The sequence below is a fragment of the Python bivittatus genome, unplaced genomic scaffold, assembly GCF_059951505.1.
Source record: "Python bivittatus isolate LINGU-HERP-01145 unplaced genomic scaffold, Pbiv_v1 ctg000020_np1212, whole genome shotgun sequence".
NCBI classification, from domain to species: domain Eukaryota; kingdom Metazoa; phylum Chordata; class Lepidosauria; order Squamata; family Pythonidae; genus Python; species Python bivittatus.
Window position 1 is genome coordinate 29,924,360 of NW_028277030.1, and position 16,772 is coordinate 29,941,131.

At 42.5% G+C, this 16,772-nt stretch overlaps 1 protein-coding gene across 1 annotated transcript; it reads left to right on the forward strand.

Annotated features, from left to right (window-relative positions):
* The first annotated feature begins 843 nt into the window (after positions 1–843).
* On the forward strand, positions 844–16,772 carry ADI1 (acireductone dioxygenase 1). Its single transcript, XM_088136602.1, has 4 exons — positions 844–1,045; positions 9,271–9,390; positions 13,493–13,672; positions 16,309–16,772. Exons 1-4 carry the CDS (start codon positions 926–928, stop codon positions 16,429–16,431), a joined length of 543 nt encoding a protein of 180 aa, XP_087992728.1. The 5' UTR covers positions 844–925; the 3' UTR covers positions 16,432–16,772.

Below are 16,772 nucleotides of genomic sequence, written 5' to 3' on the forward strand. Positions count from 1 at the left end.
ATGTAATAGTGCACAGTTCTACTTACTTCATTCTGATTTTTGTTTTAAGGAACCCATTAGCTCAAAAGAAGCGATCACATTTGATACCTCTGTGATGCTGCTTCCATGCAGGGTAGAAGAACCTACACATCCTAGAGCCCTCTGGTCGAAAGAACCGCCCGTCAGTAGACAATTACAATATGACCATTTCCACTCCTGCCTGCAATCTCAACCGGCACCCTCCAAATCTGCGCCAGAAGGCTGAGGCGCTCTCTAGAAATCTAGGGGCTTGCGGGGAGAGTTTCAGGGAGGAAACGAGAGGCAGGCGGTCCGCTCATGCAAGCAGGGCATCGCGTTTTGCTCTGGCTCGCGCAGCGTTGAACCTGGAGTCCGGGGCCTGTTCTAGCGGGAGCGACACAACATTCCTTCCCTTCTCTATCTTCTCACAGAATCCGGGCACCTGCAGGGGGGCAGGAGAGGAGACGCGCCTCGTGACGCGGACCCCACCCCTCCCATGCTGCAGGAGACGTCACGAAGCGGAGGCGAAAGGGCAGAGCTCGTGGTGGGGCGTTGGGGAGATCTGAAACGTTAAAGCCGCGTTTGCGCTTGTATTTGAGCGGACGCGGACGGAAAGCGTTGCGCTGCCTCGTCATTACAAACGCCGTGGATTTGCCCTCCCCGGCAAAGCTCCTGGTGGGATCTGCACTTCGGTAGCGAACTGCAGACTTTCGCTTATCGCCCTTGGAAGTTAAGTCCCCCTGAGCTGCAGTGAGCGCGCTCCGGCGCACCCGTCGCTCACGCAGCGCGCCAGCTCCGGGCCCGGCGTCCTTGCAGCGGGCGGGGGCGGGCAGGGGAGGAGCCCTCCCTGCGGGCGGGGCGGAGGCGGCGCGGCGCGGCGCCCTGGGCTGCTGGGCAGGAGGGAGCGAAGGCTTCCCCGCGGGGGACGATGGTGGAGGCTTGGTACATGGACGAGTCCCCGGAGGACCCGCGGAAGCCGCATCGCCGAGAGCCGCATCGGCCGGTCAGCCTAGAGCAGCTGAGCCAGCTCGGCGTCTTCTACTGGAAAGTAGGCAGAGCAGGAGGGAGGCGGGCCGCGTCCGAGACTGGGGCTGCCGAGCGGCGGAAGGCTGCCCGGCTGCTCCGCTCAGGCTGCCAGGCGCCTGGCCCCGCTTGCAGCGCGCTGCCTTGCCTTGCGTTGCGCGGCGCCAGGCCCTGCTGCCCGAGGCAGCAGCGAGCCACTTGCGCTCCGGGGCCGTCGCGGGCGGTGCTGCTTGGGCCTTGCTTGGGCGAGCCGAGTCCAAAGTCCCCCCTCGCCACAAACCCCGCTTGGCCGCGCTCAGACACCGCGCTTCGTTACTGAGTTAATCGGGGCGTGTTAAGGACCCCGAGAAGCCGTGGGAAAAGCGTTCCCCTTGGCCCCGGTCCCCCGCGCTTTTTTCCTTGCTGCATCTTCCGCCGCTGTGATTTTCGGGTGTAGCGTTTCCCCGCCCCCTGAAGAAATGCTGTAAAAATAAACAATCCAGTTATGGGGAGCATAGCGGGGAACCTGACATCCTGAAAAACCGGCAACCCTTGCAAGTTCTGTTTGAACGGATGAGATTTGCTTTAATGGAAAATACTGACTATCTTTTCAAATATAAATTCTGCTTCGGATGCCCCCGCCCCATGTTTGCCCCCTTGACTTCCTATTAAAGAGGGCCTGTGGTTACCCCATTGTCTGGTTTTCACAACACTCAACGGAACAGACTAGCGCAAAAAAAAAACAAAAACCCAAACCACCCCAAAACAAAACCTAACCAAGCTTAGCATTGTCTGCTGAACAGTATTGCCAATTCGGTCACTCACTGACCTGGTTAAGCTTGTTGTGTGAGTTGGGCCTCTTGGCCTTTCTTAGCCTGATTTATCCAATGGGATCATTGCTATAGTTCTCTGGGACATTAGTGGCTCATGAAAGGAAGTTTGCAAAACAAATATAGTTATTAATAACAGTAATAATTAGCATCACTAATAATATCTGGTGGCACCTTAAGAGCTGACAAATTTATCAGATTAAAACTCTTCTTTGCAGTCCATGCTGTATTCTGTTGATCAGTAGGATACCACATATTACAGTTGTAAATATGGATGTCAATAAGCTATGAAGGCAAAAAAAAGTGTGCAAGTTACAAATAAGTGATTCTCCTGTAAATGCAAAACACTCATCCTCCCTAAACCCACACAAACAAAAAAATAGAACACCTTCTCCCATGACTTCCATGTCACAGATGAATTCACTGGGATAGTCACTTCTAACCAGACCTGCTTAGGCTGTGATTCAGTTCTTCAGCTCTACATATTAAAATCAGTGGGGCTTAATTTTCTGTAGGCATGCACAGAATTATGCTAAAAAAATGTATTGTTTATTAGATTTAACAGTGGACTACAAGTCTCCTTGGGCTAGCAGGGAATGATGAGAGCTGTAATACAGAACTGGAAGGGAAGTGCTTGGGGAAGGCTTGATTAGGCCTTATTCAGTTGCAAATCATTTCACCTTGGAAGAGGAACAACATTGGTTCCCCATTGCCATGAAAATATAAATATCCAGCAGATCCTTGGATCTCTTCCCGTGCTGTACGACACATTCATGTCTTATGAGGCAGAGGACAGGATTTTAAAAAAACATACAGGAGAGTGGCTACATTAGTAAAACTGGACACTAATTTTAGTTTTCTCTGGGAGGCTAAAAAAGTATAAAAGCCAGATTGGGTGGCTTTACTGAGTGGTTGGAGATTCCGTAACTCCATCCTATTTTTCCTGTTGTTTGCTTGGCTTCCATCCTGCTGGGGAGGGACCATCTACAGGGCTGCTGTGAAGAATATTCTTGCTGTTTGGCAGATAAAGTTGTTCATTATCACTCATGGCTGGACTCTGACTGGATGGGTCCAGTTGAAGCGTCCAGGTCAAGATCTTGTGTAATTATCTGAAGCGATTTTGGTCCTGTGACTCCAGAGTCCTCCAGTGTGTTAGTTCAGCCACCTGTTTATTAAATCCAAGTTCCTCCTGGATAATGAAGATTGCCCAGGAGGTGACCTGTGGTTGAGTCCATGTGGTGGTGTCAGCTTCTTTGAGGGAGAGGAGGGTTCCCTCAGCCTCAAAGGAGATTGTGGTGTGCCCTCTCCTCAGTCATTGGACCCAAGAGTCCTGGACAACTATCATCCAGTCTCCAACCTCCCCTTTTTAGGGAAGTTGGGAGAGAGGGTCGTTAGGCTTTAGCTCCAGAGGGCCCTGGAGGAAGCAGATTATATAGACCCATTTCATTTGGGTTTCAGAGTGGGGTTTAGTACAGCAATAGCTTTGGTCATGCTTGTGGATTACCTGTGCTGGAGCTGGGATTGGAGTGGTGTGGCCATCTCTCAGCAACTTTTGATACCATTGACTACAGGTAGTCCTTGGTTAACAACAGTAATTGGGACCAGAATTTCTGTTGCTAAGCGATGCGGTTGTAAAGCATGATGTCACGTGACCACAATCCTGGCAGTCCCTTTTGCCGTTGTTAAGCGAGGATCTCCTTGCAACTTCCTGCCAGCTTCCATCAAGCAAAGTCAATGGGGACGTTGGTAGGAAGTTGTGAGTCCCAGGCAGTTTGCAAGCAGACCAGCGGGTGGGTAAGTGGCTGCTGCAGTCCAGTGCAAGCACAGCTGGACCAGGAGTGGCTGCTGCCCAGGACAGGAGGGTGTGCAAGCAGCCCTGTGCTCTGCTGCCCCTGCCGCCTCCAGCTGACTTCTGTTGTCTTCTGCTGCTGCTGATGAGGTGTGCCTGGCCTGGCCTTTCAGGAGGCAGCTGCTGGCCGTGCAAGGCCTTTCAGAAGGCCTCATGCGGCCAGCAGCTGCCTCACACAGGGCTAGGCTGGATGCACCTCATCAGCAGTGGGAGGAAGAAGACGGCAAAGGTCAGCTGGGGGCGGCAGGGCAGCAGAGCACAAGATGGCCAGAAGGAAAGAGATGGGGGGAAAATAGGTGGGTGGAGGGCAGTTGAAGCACACCTGCAGTCATAAATGCAGGTGGGCTGCCAAGCACCCAAATATTGATCACATGACCTCAGGGGTGCTGCAACAGCTATAACTTCAAGGACCTGGCGTAAATATTGGTTCATCACTGTTGTAACTTTGAATGCTTGCTGAATGAATGGTTGCTAAGCGAGGACTACCTGTATGCTTCATATTTAATGATGTAATGAATTTCAGTCCTCTGTTCTTCAGGCACTTTATCAAATCCAATCCATAACATTTATTGTTTATGTTCACCACATAATGATACAGCATATGCAGTGCATTCGGAAAGTATTCAGACCCCCTTCACTTTTTTCAGTTTTGTTATGTTGCAGCCTGATACTACAATCGTTCAAATTCATTTTTTTTCTCATTAATCTACACTCAGTACCCCATAATGACAAAGTGAAAACAGAATTTTAGAAATGTCTGTAAATTTATTAAAAAGGAAAAACCGAAATATCACATTCACATAAGTATTCAGACCCTTTACTCAGTACTTTGTTGAAGCACCTTTGCCAGCAATTACAGCCTCGAGTCTTTTTCGGTATGACGCGACAAGCTTTGCACACCTGGATTGGGGGATTTTCTGCCATTCTTCTTTGCAAATCCTCTCAAGCGCAATCAGGTTGGATAGGGACTGTCGGTGGCCAGCCATTTCCAAGTCTCTCCAGAGATGTTCAATAGGGTTCAAGTCAGAGCTCTGGCTGGGCCACTCTAGGACATTCACAGAGTTGTCCCTAAGCCATTCCTGTGTTGTCTTGGCTGTGTGCTTAGGATTGTTGTCATGTTGGAAGGTGAACCTTCGGCCCAGTCTGAGATCCTGAGTGCTGTGGAACAGGTTTTCATTGAGGATATCTCTGTCCTTTGCTCCATTCAGCTTTCCCTCAACCCTGACTAGTCTCCCAGTCCCTGCTGCTGAAAAACACCCCCACAGCATGATGCTGCCACCACCATGCTTCCCTGTTGGGATGGTATTGGGCAGGTGATGAGCGGTGCCTGGTTTCCTCCAGACGTAACATTTAGAATTGAGGCCAAACAGTTCAATCTTGGTTTCATCAGACCAGAGAATCTTGTTCCTCACAGTCTGAGAGTCCTTCAGGTGCTTTTTTGCAAACTCCAAGCAGGCTTTCATGTGTTTTGCACTGAGAGAGGCTTCCGTCTAGCCACTCTGCCAGAAAGCCCAGATCGGTGGAGGGCTGCAGTGATGGTTGTCCTTCTGGAACTTTGTTCCATCGCCACACAGGATCTCTGGAGCTCAGTCAGAGTGACCAATGGGTTCTTGGTCACCTCTCTTCCTATGGCTCTTCTCCCCCGATTACTCAGTTTGGCTGGGCAACCAGCTCTTGGAGGAGTCCTAGTTGTGCCAAACTTCTTTCATTTGAGAATTATGGAGGCCGCTGTGCTCTTGGGAACCTTCAGTGCAGCAGAATTTTTTTTGCAGCCTTCTCCAGATCTGTGCCTTGCAATAATCCTGTCTCTGAGCTCTGCAGACAGTTCCTTTGACCTCATGGCTTTTGCTCTGATACAGTATGCATTGCCAGCTGTGAGGCCTTCCATAGAGAGGTGTGTGCCTTTCCAAATCATGTCCAATCAATTTAATTGACCACAGGTGGACTCCAATCAAGGTGTAAAAACAGCTCAGCAATGATCAAGAGGCACCTGAGCTCAATTCCAAGTGTTGTTGCAAAGGGTCTGAATACTTATGCCAATGTGATATTTCAGTTTTTCCTTTTTAATAAATTTATAGACATTTCTAAAATTCTGTTTTCACTTTGTCATTATGGGGTCCTGAGTGTAGGTTAATGAGAAAAAAAAAAAGAATTTGAACGATTGTAGTATCGGGCTGCAACATAACAAAACTGAAAAAAGTGAAGGGGGTCTGAATACTTTCCGAATGCAGTGTAGATAGTCCCCGGGTTACGAACACCCGGGTTACAAACCACCCATAGTTAAGAACGGAGCCTATTGTAGCAAAATTTGAGTTAAATACACAATGATATGAGTTAAATACACAATGGTTCAAGTTAATTACACAATATTACTTATATGGTATTATTCAATAATACTGTTCCGGCTTACATACAAATTTGACTTAAGGACAGACTTTGGGAAAGGAACTCATTCTTACACTGGGGACTACCTGTATCACAAGGGCTGTTTCTTGTTGATCTGGTGACTGCATTTGTCTTCTTTAGTTTAAGATGAGATTTTGGGAGAAAATGTTAGTGATATGACAGCAGTCAGCACCAGTTTTTGTTTTTGCTGATTGAATAGAACTTCTGCATCTTTTTGTTGTTGTTGTTGTTCAGTCGTTAAGTCATGTTCAACTCTTCGTGACCCCATGAACCATATCGCGCCAGGCCTTCCTGTCCTTCACTGCCTCCCTGAGTTTGCTCAGTTTCATGCTCATTCTGCATCTTTACTTGAAGAATATATAGTTGGTTTGATATTGATGATCATCCAATGATGACCATGGGTAGAGTCATCTTTTACTTTGTTGAAAAAAAGGTATTTGCTATAAATGTTGAATTTTATTGGCAGAAATGTGTTAGTCTGTCTCCTGCTTGGTTTTATATGCCCAGTACCAACTGTTCCTGTTAGTAGTACTTCAGTGTATAATTAATATACTTTTTTAAGGTGTGGTGTCCAAAAGGTGGGGCAAATTGGTACAGAACCATTCAGTATCAGCTATATCTGTGGTTGGAGCATAGACATGGATCACTGAAATGTTGAATGGCTTGCCTTGGAGTTGAGAACGTAAACATGACTAAGCACTGATTTTGGTACTGTTTTCTTAATAATGATGCCTATTCCATTTGTTCTGTGATTCCTACAGTAGAAGATCTGATGCTCCACTGATGTGAAATGATCATTCCAGACCATTTCAGTTCAGTGATTCCCAGAATGTCAGTGTTCAGTCTTGATATTTCTGCTCTGACAAATCAAGGAAGCTTTAGTTCATGAGGTTTTGACACTCTACCTATCTCTCCCCCCCTCTCTCTCTCTCCCCCCCCTCTCTCCCTCCCTCTCTCCCTCCCCTCATGCTTCCCATTGAATACCTTCTGACCTGAGGGGTGTATCTTCCAGTATCATGTTGTCATTGTCCTAGTTGTCATGCCCATTTGGTTTTCTAAGGCAGAATATTGGGGTTAGTTGCAATTTTCCAGTGGGTCGTATTTAATCTGGTCCTTTGGATGTGGCCTGTTTATAATGGGTGACCTTTATGAGCATAAACATTTCCAGGGGTATTGCTTATGGTGTCATTGGGATATGCAAGGCCCTTCATCGCTCCAGGTATGAAATCCATGAAGGACTACTATTTTCCTAGTCATCTATCAATAATTTGTATTATATTTAGAAAGAATTGGCTAATTTAGACCTTAAAGACCTGTATCTTAAAAAAAACTCCCGCACATTTGTTCTGGTGGTTACATTATTGTACACCTGAAAAAAAGTGGAAAGTTGTTACCTTGGAATAGCTTTCCTCAGCCTGATTCCCTTTGGATGTGTTGGATTTCAGCTCCTGTAATCGAAGGTCATTGTGGTTTGGGATTATGGGAATTGAAATCCAACACATCTAGAAAACAGGAAAACTGCATTAGAAAGCCTGGGCAATCTGCTGATGACTTCTGATGGGCAGAATAGATACAATTGTACTTCTCTGAGTTTACACTACCACTGCTTCCTTTGAAGTAGAACCATTGCATGTAGAGGGCAAATCCTGTTAATCTGGACCTGGGCAGTTTCAGCAATTGATAAATATTCTTTGAAAGTCCTATTAGTCTTGTCAACATTTAAACTTAATCTCATTTGTTTGCTGGGTTCATGCTGCTTTCCCTACTAAGACTCATTTTGTTGTTTTGGAAAGCTGCCCTGTCAGTGATGGCAAGCTGCCGGGAGGGAAATCCAGGGAAGGACTTAAGCAAGGGCTTAAAACTCTTGAGGTACTGCTTTCCCTTCCCTGGAAAATTTATAATGACATTAGAAGGCTGGCTTTGTCCTAATCTCCTTTCTGAAGAATCAAAATGATCCAGAAAATAAGAATATTATTGCTAATCTCTGAAGATGTTTTATCCTCTAAATAAGCAATCCTGATGATCCTTGATCCATGTACTTAGATTAATGTTTCAATTGTGGGATCATTTGAGACGGCCAGTAGCCATTCATACGATTAGGCTGACGGGATGGGGGTGTTGGCAGAATTGTGGGGTATAATGTCAATACATGAATACTCACAGAATCAGGAAAATTTGTTGCTTTGCATGACTTTGAAGGTACCATTCCCTTCAGCCTCTAAGTCTTGAAAGTGGCTCCTAGACCTCTTTCAAAAGTTGTCAGTTAATTTGGTAAATGTTGTGCTTTCCAGAACTGGGAGGATTTCCTTTATTCCAGAATTAAGTCAGTAGTGACTCACGCACTCAGTTCGTAGTCTTCATTGAGATTTTAAAGTGAAGACTTCATGGCCATAATATCTAGCCTAAATACTGGACCTCTGCTTCTTCCTGTATCCTATTTTTGTTACCACCCTAACAGTCTTTTGTAACTTGATACTCCTCATAAGTGTTGGATCATCTCTTACAAATCAGTGCGGCATATATAAATGGAAATCACTAAGTTTAGGAAGAATGATGTGTTCAGGAAAATTTAAAAACTTATACACATTCTTGTGTCATTTTGACATTCCTAATAAAGATAGCTCTTACAATATTTTTTATATATCTATGTTTTGTCAGTGGGCATACATCTGTGGTTTAAATTATTTATCTGGAGGAAATATTATGATAATTAGGACAGTTTTACTTTACTAAATTGGTATTGTGCTTTATCAATCTCAAGTGTCCAAAAGGATGTAAAAGTCTTGGTTATCAAAACTGGGTATTCCACTTTTTTCCTTGACCCCTGAAATCTTTTTTTTTTTTTTTTTACTAATGTTGGACCACTTCTTAAAGATACAGTGGTGAACTTTCAAGAAGAGAAAGGTCCAAGGTTGCATGTGAAATATTTGGAAAGTCTCCTGGCAGTATATACATGTGAACTACTACTGTTGTAAAACCTTGTTAGTTGTGCTGAGCCTTGGGAGACCCAGTTTTCAACTGTATGTGAAGCATAACTATATTTAAACAAGCCGTATTTCCTCATCAATACAGCAGGACTAAGGGAAAAAAATGCTTTAGAGAGATATTAATTTCCTTGTACACCAGAATTCCAGTTGCCTTGCTTTGAACTAGTGAACCAAGACAACCCTTTTTTTCATTTTGTAGTTGGATGCTGACAACTATGAGACTGACCCAGAATTAGCAAAAATTCGTAAGGAGAAGAACTACTCCTGGATGGATATAATAACGATACATAAAGACACGCTGCCAAATTATGAAGAGAAGGTAATAACTGTGGCTTTGTTTGAGCTTTAGGAGGATTGTAAAGGCTGGAATTTACCACTAGAGTGTGTGCCAGTTTTAAAAGTTTCTACTCTGATATCTGAGCAGTGGATTCCCTTTGTTTAAGAAGTAAGTCCCACTTCATATCTGCTCTAACAGGAACATGTGGGTGTATGGGTGTAGACTCCTTTTCACCTGCTTTTTAATTTTTATAACAAGGTTCTGGTAACATTAACAGCCAGATAATTCTGTCATATGAATTGAATGACAGAATGGACTACTTTTAAATAAATACATTTTTTTAATGCCTGGAGAAATGGCACACATTTAATTTCTGCTGCTTCTGTTAAAGTTGAAGCAGTCCTCGAAACCAGATATAAATCACTTGCTCTCTCAGAACAGCGGCTGAGTTCACAGATTACGCTGAGGCTAAGCCATAAATATGTTTGTGAAGCTTAGAATATTCTATGAACCCAGCCAATTGTGACTGTGGTTTATTTAATAAATAATGGCTAAGCAAAGCACCGCATGGCATAGAAAGCAAACCCAGATATCCAGTTAACACTTTAGAGCTTTGTTCAAATTGTAAAACACTTTCTCTTCCATATTGTATGTCTTTTTCCACATCACCCCTATGGATAGACAGAGGAATGATCATTTGAGTTGAGGATTACAACCAGTAATAGTGTTTCCTGACATAAGAGTGTGTACAATATATCAGGCTTCCAAAGAGTTGGTCACAAATGGAAATAACAAGTATGGGATTTTTAGAGTGATTATTCAGGAAGAGGGACTTCTCTTTAATTTTCTTACGTGGTTGTCAAGGCAATGCATTTGAAGTGCTATGAATATTTTAGTTCATGGTTGGAGAAAATTAAGAATGCGTACCTAGTCTCTTTCTCTTGATTCATTTTATGTATATTGTCACTTGTGGTTAGCATTAATTTTTCAAATTATCCTAGGAAAGTCAAAATGCTTCTGTCATTGGTGGTTTTTTATTTACTAGATTTAGATATTCTTCTACCAGTAATAGGAAGAATGATAATAACCTGACTTCTGAAAAGTAGTTAGGCTACTGTGTATGAAGGATTCATTGTCAAAAATCTTTCAAAAGAAGCTGTATACACAGATGCAGAAACAAAACAAATAATTGAAGTTTTGATTTCACTACAATCTCTGAAATCTGACCCTTTCTAATGTCATACCTTCCCAGAGATAGATTTCATTCTATCACTCTTCTATTTATTCTTACTATCAGATACCAGACTGCAGAATAGAGAATATAGAAATAAATTAGTTCTTAGCCAGAGAGTTGATAAATTTCATGAGATAGAAGAATAAAATGGAGCCTGCCATTTCAGAACTGGCATTGCAAAAGGTTATCTGTGAAGTTTAAAAAGGGCAAGAATTGTTTTTGTAGTTCCTTTTCTTGGTTTATGTTAATAAACTTCTTATAGCAGTTACAAGAAAGAAAAAGCCAATCTAGACAGGCAGGAAGGAAGATAACGTGCCTTTGACATGTATCCGTAGCATCTGGACCTACTGATTTATTTGTAGCAAGAGTTCAGCCCTCCCCACCCTTGTGTTCTCGGAGTGTGAAGCGATATTCTAGCTAAGAGTTGCGGTTCCAACACATGTGGAGGACAACAAGTCAGAGAACACTGCATTTTGAGTGTAGATCCAGTGACTGAGTTTACACATGTTAATACACATCATGTTAAGACCATGATTTGTGAACTAAGTCATGGTGGCTAGATTCATGCACTGTGTTAAACCATGGTCTTGTTAAATATGGTTTTATTGGATAAGCGACAATTAGAGGTTGCACATTACACTAAGCCAAACCAAACAAACTTATTATGGCTTAATTCAGTGTAAATCAATGTAAATCTAGCCACTGAATTCCTTAGAGATCTGCCAAATATTCTTGAAGAATTATCACTGGATAACTATAATGCATTGTACATGGGCCTGACCTTGAAGATTAGGTTGAAGTATCAATTAGTAGAAGGCACCAGCTATATTGTTAAGGGGAACCTAGTTGAAAGGTTTAGCATACTTTTGTCTTGAACAAGTGAAAGTAGTACTTGATTTTTCTGAGCATGATTTAAGGTTTTACTTCTTTGTTTTAAAACCTAATTGAGTTTAAAGCCCCAAACACCACTCAGACCCATGTCAGACCCTAACAATGGCACCACAGTTTTGTCTGGATTGAGTTTGGTTTATTGCCCCCCCCCCATCTATTTTATTATTGATTAGGCTTAGCAGCTCCTCAGCTTCACTGAATCTGATAATAAGGAGAAACAGAGGTGGGCATTTCATTTATTAGACAGCCAGAGCACTAATGTTATTTCTCTCCAGATTCTTATTCCATCCAGACTGAGATATAGGAGGACTTAGGAAAGATGGCACCCTGATTTCCAGAAAATAAAACCAAGGGCAATTATGGAGGACAGTGCTTGCTAACAGAGTGTGACTTGTCTAAGGCCAAGGTACATTCAGACATTCTAGCATAGAATAAACATCTGATGGAAGTAGAGGTGTAAGGCAAAGCTCTCCAAAGTGAGAGATGCCCAGAAGAGAAGGCTGCACAAGAAGGGTCTTGGCTACCTGTGGAGAAAGAAGAGCAGCCACAAGGATGTTTTCTCACTCAGAGCTATCCTGACAGCTATCCTCTGTCATGGATGGATTTCCATGTGTGAATTTCTACTTCTAGAATTTTCAGCCTGGCTGTGCTGGGTAAGAAATTCTGGGAGATGAAGTCTGTATATCTACAGCAGTATTTCCTAACCTAGGAATCTTTAAGATGTGTGGATTTCAACTCCCAGAATTCTTAGCAATGGCCATATTGGCTAGGGAATTCTGGGAGTTGAAGTCCACACAGCACAAAGTTGCTCAGGTTGGGAAACACTGATCTAGAGTAAAGCTAGGTTGAGAAAGTTGAGGCACATGGTGTTCAAGGCTGGATAAAACCCTTTGGCACTTGGGGCAGAAAATCTTGTGAATGTTTGTCAGGGCATGCACCCCAAAGCAATAAACGAAATAACTGATAAGTTGCTTGCTTTTGTAGCACTTCAAATCAACTGCTTGAGCCAGTTATCAGTCTAATGGAAGGACAAACCTTAATCAGGGGTTCTCCATAAATGTCCTTCAGTAAACTGAGATGAACATTTTCATTCAAATAAGTTGGTATCAGTTAATTTTATATTTTCATGTGTTAGAAAAAAAAATGCTGAAAAATCATCCTTATACAGTCTGGTGCCCTCTAAGTACTTTAGAAACTGCAATTTAGAATCTACCACCAGTATAACCAAAGGTCAGCTGGAAATTTTGGAAGTTGTAATCCTAACTTATCTAGATAATATTAAGTTGAATACAGCTAGCAGACGTAGTATGATCTGTTTGGTGGGCACATGAAATGTGAGATTTTTATGAAGTGTGTATTTGGAAAGTAATGCCATCTAGAGAAATATGACTTCATTCTGCCTAGAGATGACAACCTATTTAATAGGACCGTTCAAACCATTTAGAAGGGTGCTTCACTCATGGAAATAGGCCTCCCAAGTAGCCAGCTTGCACACAGTTTTTACTAGCATGCTGCCATCTGGTCAAGGAGGAACAAAGAGCTTAAGTTCTATGCTGGGCACAGAGCAGGGAAAGAATACAGCCATTTTCTGGCAACATGCTCATTTGCTTTTATGTAATTCTTGTCATCTGCAACAACTAGACTGGTGTTTAAATACATGGCATACATAGATTTAATGTTACGAACAGCTGGTCTCAAACTGAGGCTGATGGAATGTAAGGATATCTCGGAATTTGCTTTTTAAATGTCCCCCAACTAGGAATTCACAGGCCAAAGAACTTGCATCCTTTATCTGCAATAACTGTGCTGATCTACTCTGTAGGATTGCTGTAAGAATAATTCTGAGAAAATTTGGAATGTTCAAAATCCACCATATAAACGCTAAACAGCTTACTAGTAACAGAAGCTTCGGGTTTTTGGAAGTAGCATCTTGCAATCTGTGCAGCAAGCAATGTGCTTAGTGCTTGTAATAGACCTGCTCCATGAAATCTTGTTTATTCTGTTCCTTCCCTCTCCTAGATAAAAATATTTTATGAAGAGCACTTACACCTGGATGATGAGATTCGCTACATCCTGGAAGGAAATGGATATTTTGATGTTCGTGATAAAGATGACAAATGGATCCGGATTGCCATGGAAAAGGGCGACATGATCACACTTCCTGCTGGCATCTATCACCGATTCACACTGGATGAATCTGTATGAAACAGCTTTTTAAAAAAATAAAATAAAATCCACATAGAGTTGAGGCAGATGTAGACCAGCATATAAAAACAGAGCACTGAGTCCTCGGGTATGAATCAGTAATGTAGAAATGTGTGGCTAGGTTCTTGAAGAAGTAACATCTACAAAATCATAACCGGTTCTAACAGTTTTAACCTATTACTGATGGGAAAGCATTGATTTGGTATTGGTGAGTTACCTTGCTTGAAATCAAAGTGTGGTATCGAAAACTTGCCTGCCTTCCAAGCAACTCTCTGGGCTTAGAAATCAATTCCTGAGGTTCAGGGAAAGATAGTATTAGAGCACATATGCTTTCTCTGCTCTGAACTGCTATCTTTATAGATAAATGGAGCACTTGTGTCTCCAGCCTTGTCATAAAATCCATCTTTAGTAAGGGATTGGTGTTACCATAGCAACTATCCATTGGAGCCTCAGGAGATCTGCTCTGCTTGTTCTGTTGTTTGGCTTGTGTGGGATACAAAGCATTCAGAACCGAAGGGTGAAGCAGCTAGTATCTTGCTGGGTCTCTGTCCTCGGTAGCCATGGATTGGAGAGCAGTTGGTGGGATCACTTTGTTGGTTTTGCTACATGGGGAAGAATATGCAGAGGCAGTGTTTCTGGAACCCCAGGTTTTGTGGTAGTCACTGTACTGCAGTAAATATGTTCTATTTTGTTAAGGTTGCTACTACATATTGTATTTCATTTCATTTCATTTCAGAATTTTAAGTCCCCCGCATACCTCCTGAGTAAAGGAAACTCAAACACACATTATTAACTGCAGAGGCATTAGAAATAGCAAATCAAATTGGACTTGGATTTTTTTAAAAGTCAGAATGCTTTTATAAGCCACTGAATGTTTTAAAAGTCTTAATTTAAATATTAAGCAGCTGTTGCTAAAATGCTGTTACTGAACAGGGGCTAACATGTAAAAATATAAACCAATAATTCGGTAGTAGCTTAAAGGCTAACATGGTTATAGCATGAGCTGTCCGTCAGAGGCAAGAGACTGCATCCCATTTTCATGCGCATGATGAAACGAGCTATTTCTTACCCAGCTCCTGCTGGTACCTTTTTGAAAATTGAAAAAAAAGAAAGAAAAGACGTTACTTGGCTTCTGCATTGACAGATAAAAGGTGGTCCTCTGAAATCTTTTTTTCCTTTTTGAAATAAAGCTCTCAGGTTTTTCTGGCTGGGTGAGGTGGGGGTACTGGGACAGTGGTTTCTTGTTGGGTGCTTAGAGTGAAACTGCTGTTAAAAAGCAAGCTCAGGCTGGCCTGGGACTTGTCCCTGATAATCCAATTCCAAGTCTGCTTCTTGATTGCAGTTCAGTATAGTGTGTGAACTCAGTCATCACGTGCCCAGTTACTTCCTGTATTCTCTTGATAGCTGAACCAGCAAGCTCTGGCTTTAGAGTGGCCCATGTTTGTAGAAAGAATATAAACTCCAGTCTTGGTTGGTTTGTCGCAAAAAGGTGTCGTTTAAGAAGCCATAAAGACTTTCCCTCCTCTAACATGAAAGAGGGGAAAAGAAACAGTGTGGGGTGAAGAGAGTACATGAGCATATTACTCACGCACACATTCAGAGTGTACCTTCAACTGAGCCTTATGCTGAGAACTTTTATGCAATTAATGGTGTACTTGCCCAGTGAGATGACAATTCAGACCTACAGCATTTATGCAGAGGCGGTATCTTGAATTCAGCGCAACTTAAAGCTAAGGCTACCAGGTTTGGCTACAAAAATTGCATGACAATAAGATGGCTGCCATGAGTTAGAGTTCCCTGTAATTCTTTCCTGACATCTGTAGGTTGCCTGGATTTTTTCAGTCCAGATCTGGCAGCCCTGTTTTATACCCAATAAGCGGATACTGAGCAACAGTTTGTGAGTTATTCCATGGGCACTCTTCTGCACCAGGGTGGTGATTCTATGATCCTCCAGATGTTGAGCCACAACTTCCAGCATCCCTCACATTGGTCAGAGTTTGGAAACATTTGAAGTGCCCCATGCTCTCTTACCCTGTGGAATAGGGAATATCATCAATGAAGCAGTACTTTGTTCTTTGATGGCCACAGTTTTCCTGCTCCCATGCTTTGAAGAACAACATGCATGCCAACTTTGAGCATGATCTCTAGCTTGAGATCATGTGTGAGAAGAGCACCAGCTGTTCAATTTCAGTTTCTTACAGACTCAGGCCGATAAAATGAGGGAATTCTAAATCTGCCAAATGTCCAAAGAACTTCTTTCCCTGATGGGACTTTAGATATATTGACTCTGGTACCTGGCTGAGTTGAATAGTGATTTACATCACTATTATTTCTTCCACAATGTAAATATTGCGAACCAGGCAAAAAAAATCAGATGATGGGTTATAGCTATATTTTTAAAAGTCTGGATATTTTCTAAGGCTTGAGTAAAACCACTTTCATTTCTCTTCCTAATTATTATATTTGTAATGCTTTTTTTTCTTTTTCAAAAAATCTCTTTAATACTGTTTGTGGCAAAACTTCCTCAAGATAGTTTTGACCTTAATTCTTTCAGCATTTTGGTAGTTTGATCCACATCTTTTGTGAAAGTGAATTATACTGAGTGTGAATGCCTGTGTTTTTCCTCCCAGAATTATGTCAAGGCAATGAGACTGTTTGCTGGAGAACCAGTGTGGACTGCTTATAACAGACCGGCTGACCACTTTCCTGCTCGAGCACAGTACCAACAGTTTTTGTCACAAATGGTTCAATAAAGCAGTGGGACGACATGAGGCATGGAACATCCTGCAACATCTGTAGCATTAAAATGGCAAAGCGGCTTTGTTTATAGCATCTGTAGTAGATAAATCTTTGATTTCCCCTCTCTCAAATATCAATTTTTAATATCAATTTTTGTCCCTGGATGAATGGATTTTCACTTACAATAGTGATTTCTGTAGTTTTCAGATCTCAATTCAGAGGATCAATCCTTCCTTGCTTCTCCTACAAGCAATACCTACCTGATTCATTCCTGAATTAACCTAAAGCATTATTACGTTTGGTAGTTGCTGTAGTTTTAATGTTTGTAGAGGTAATAAAATAACATTCTATTTTT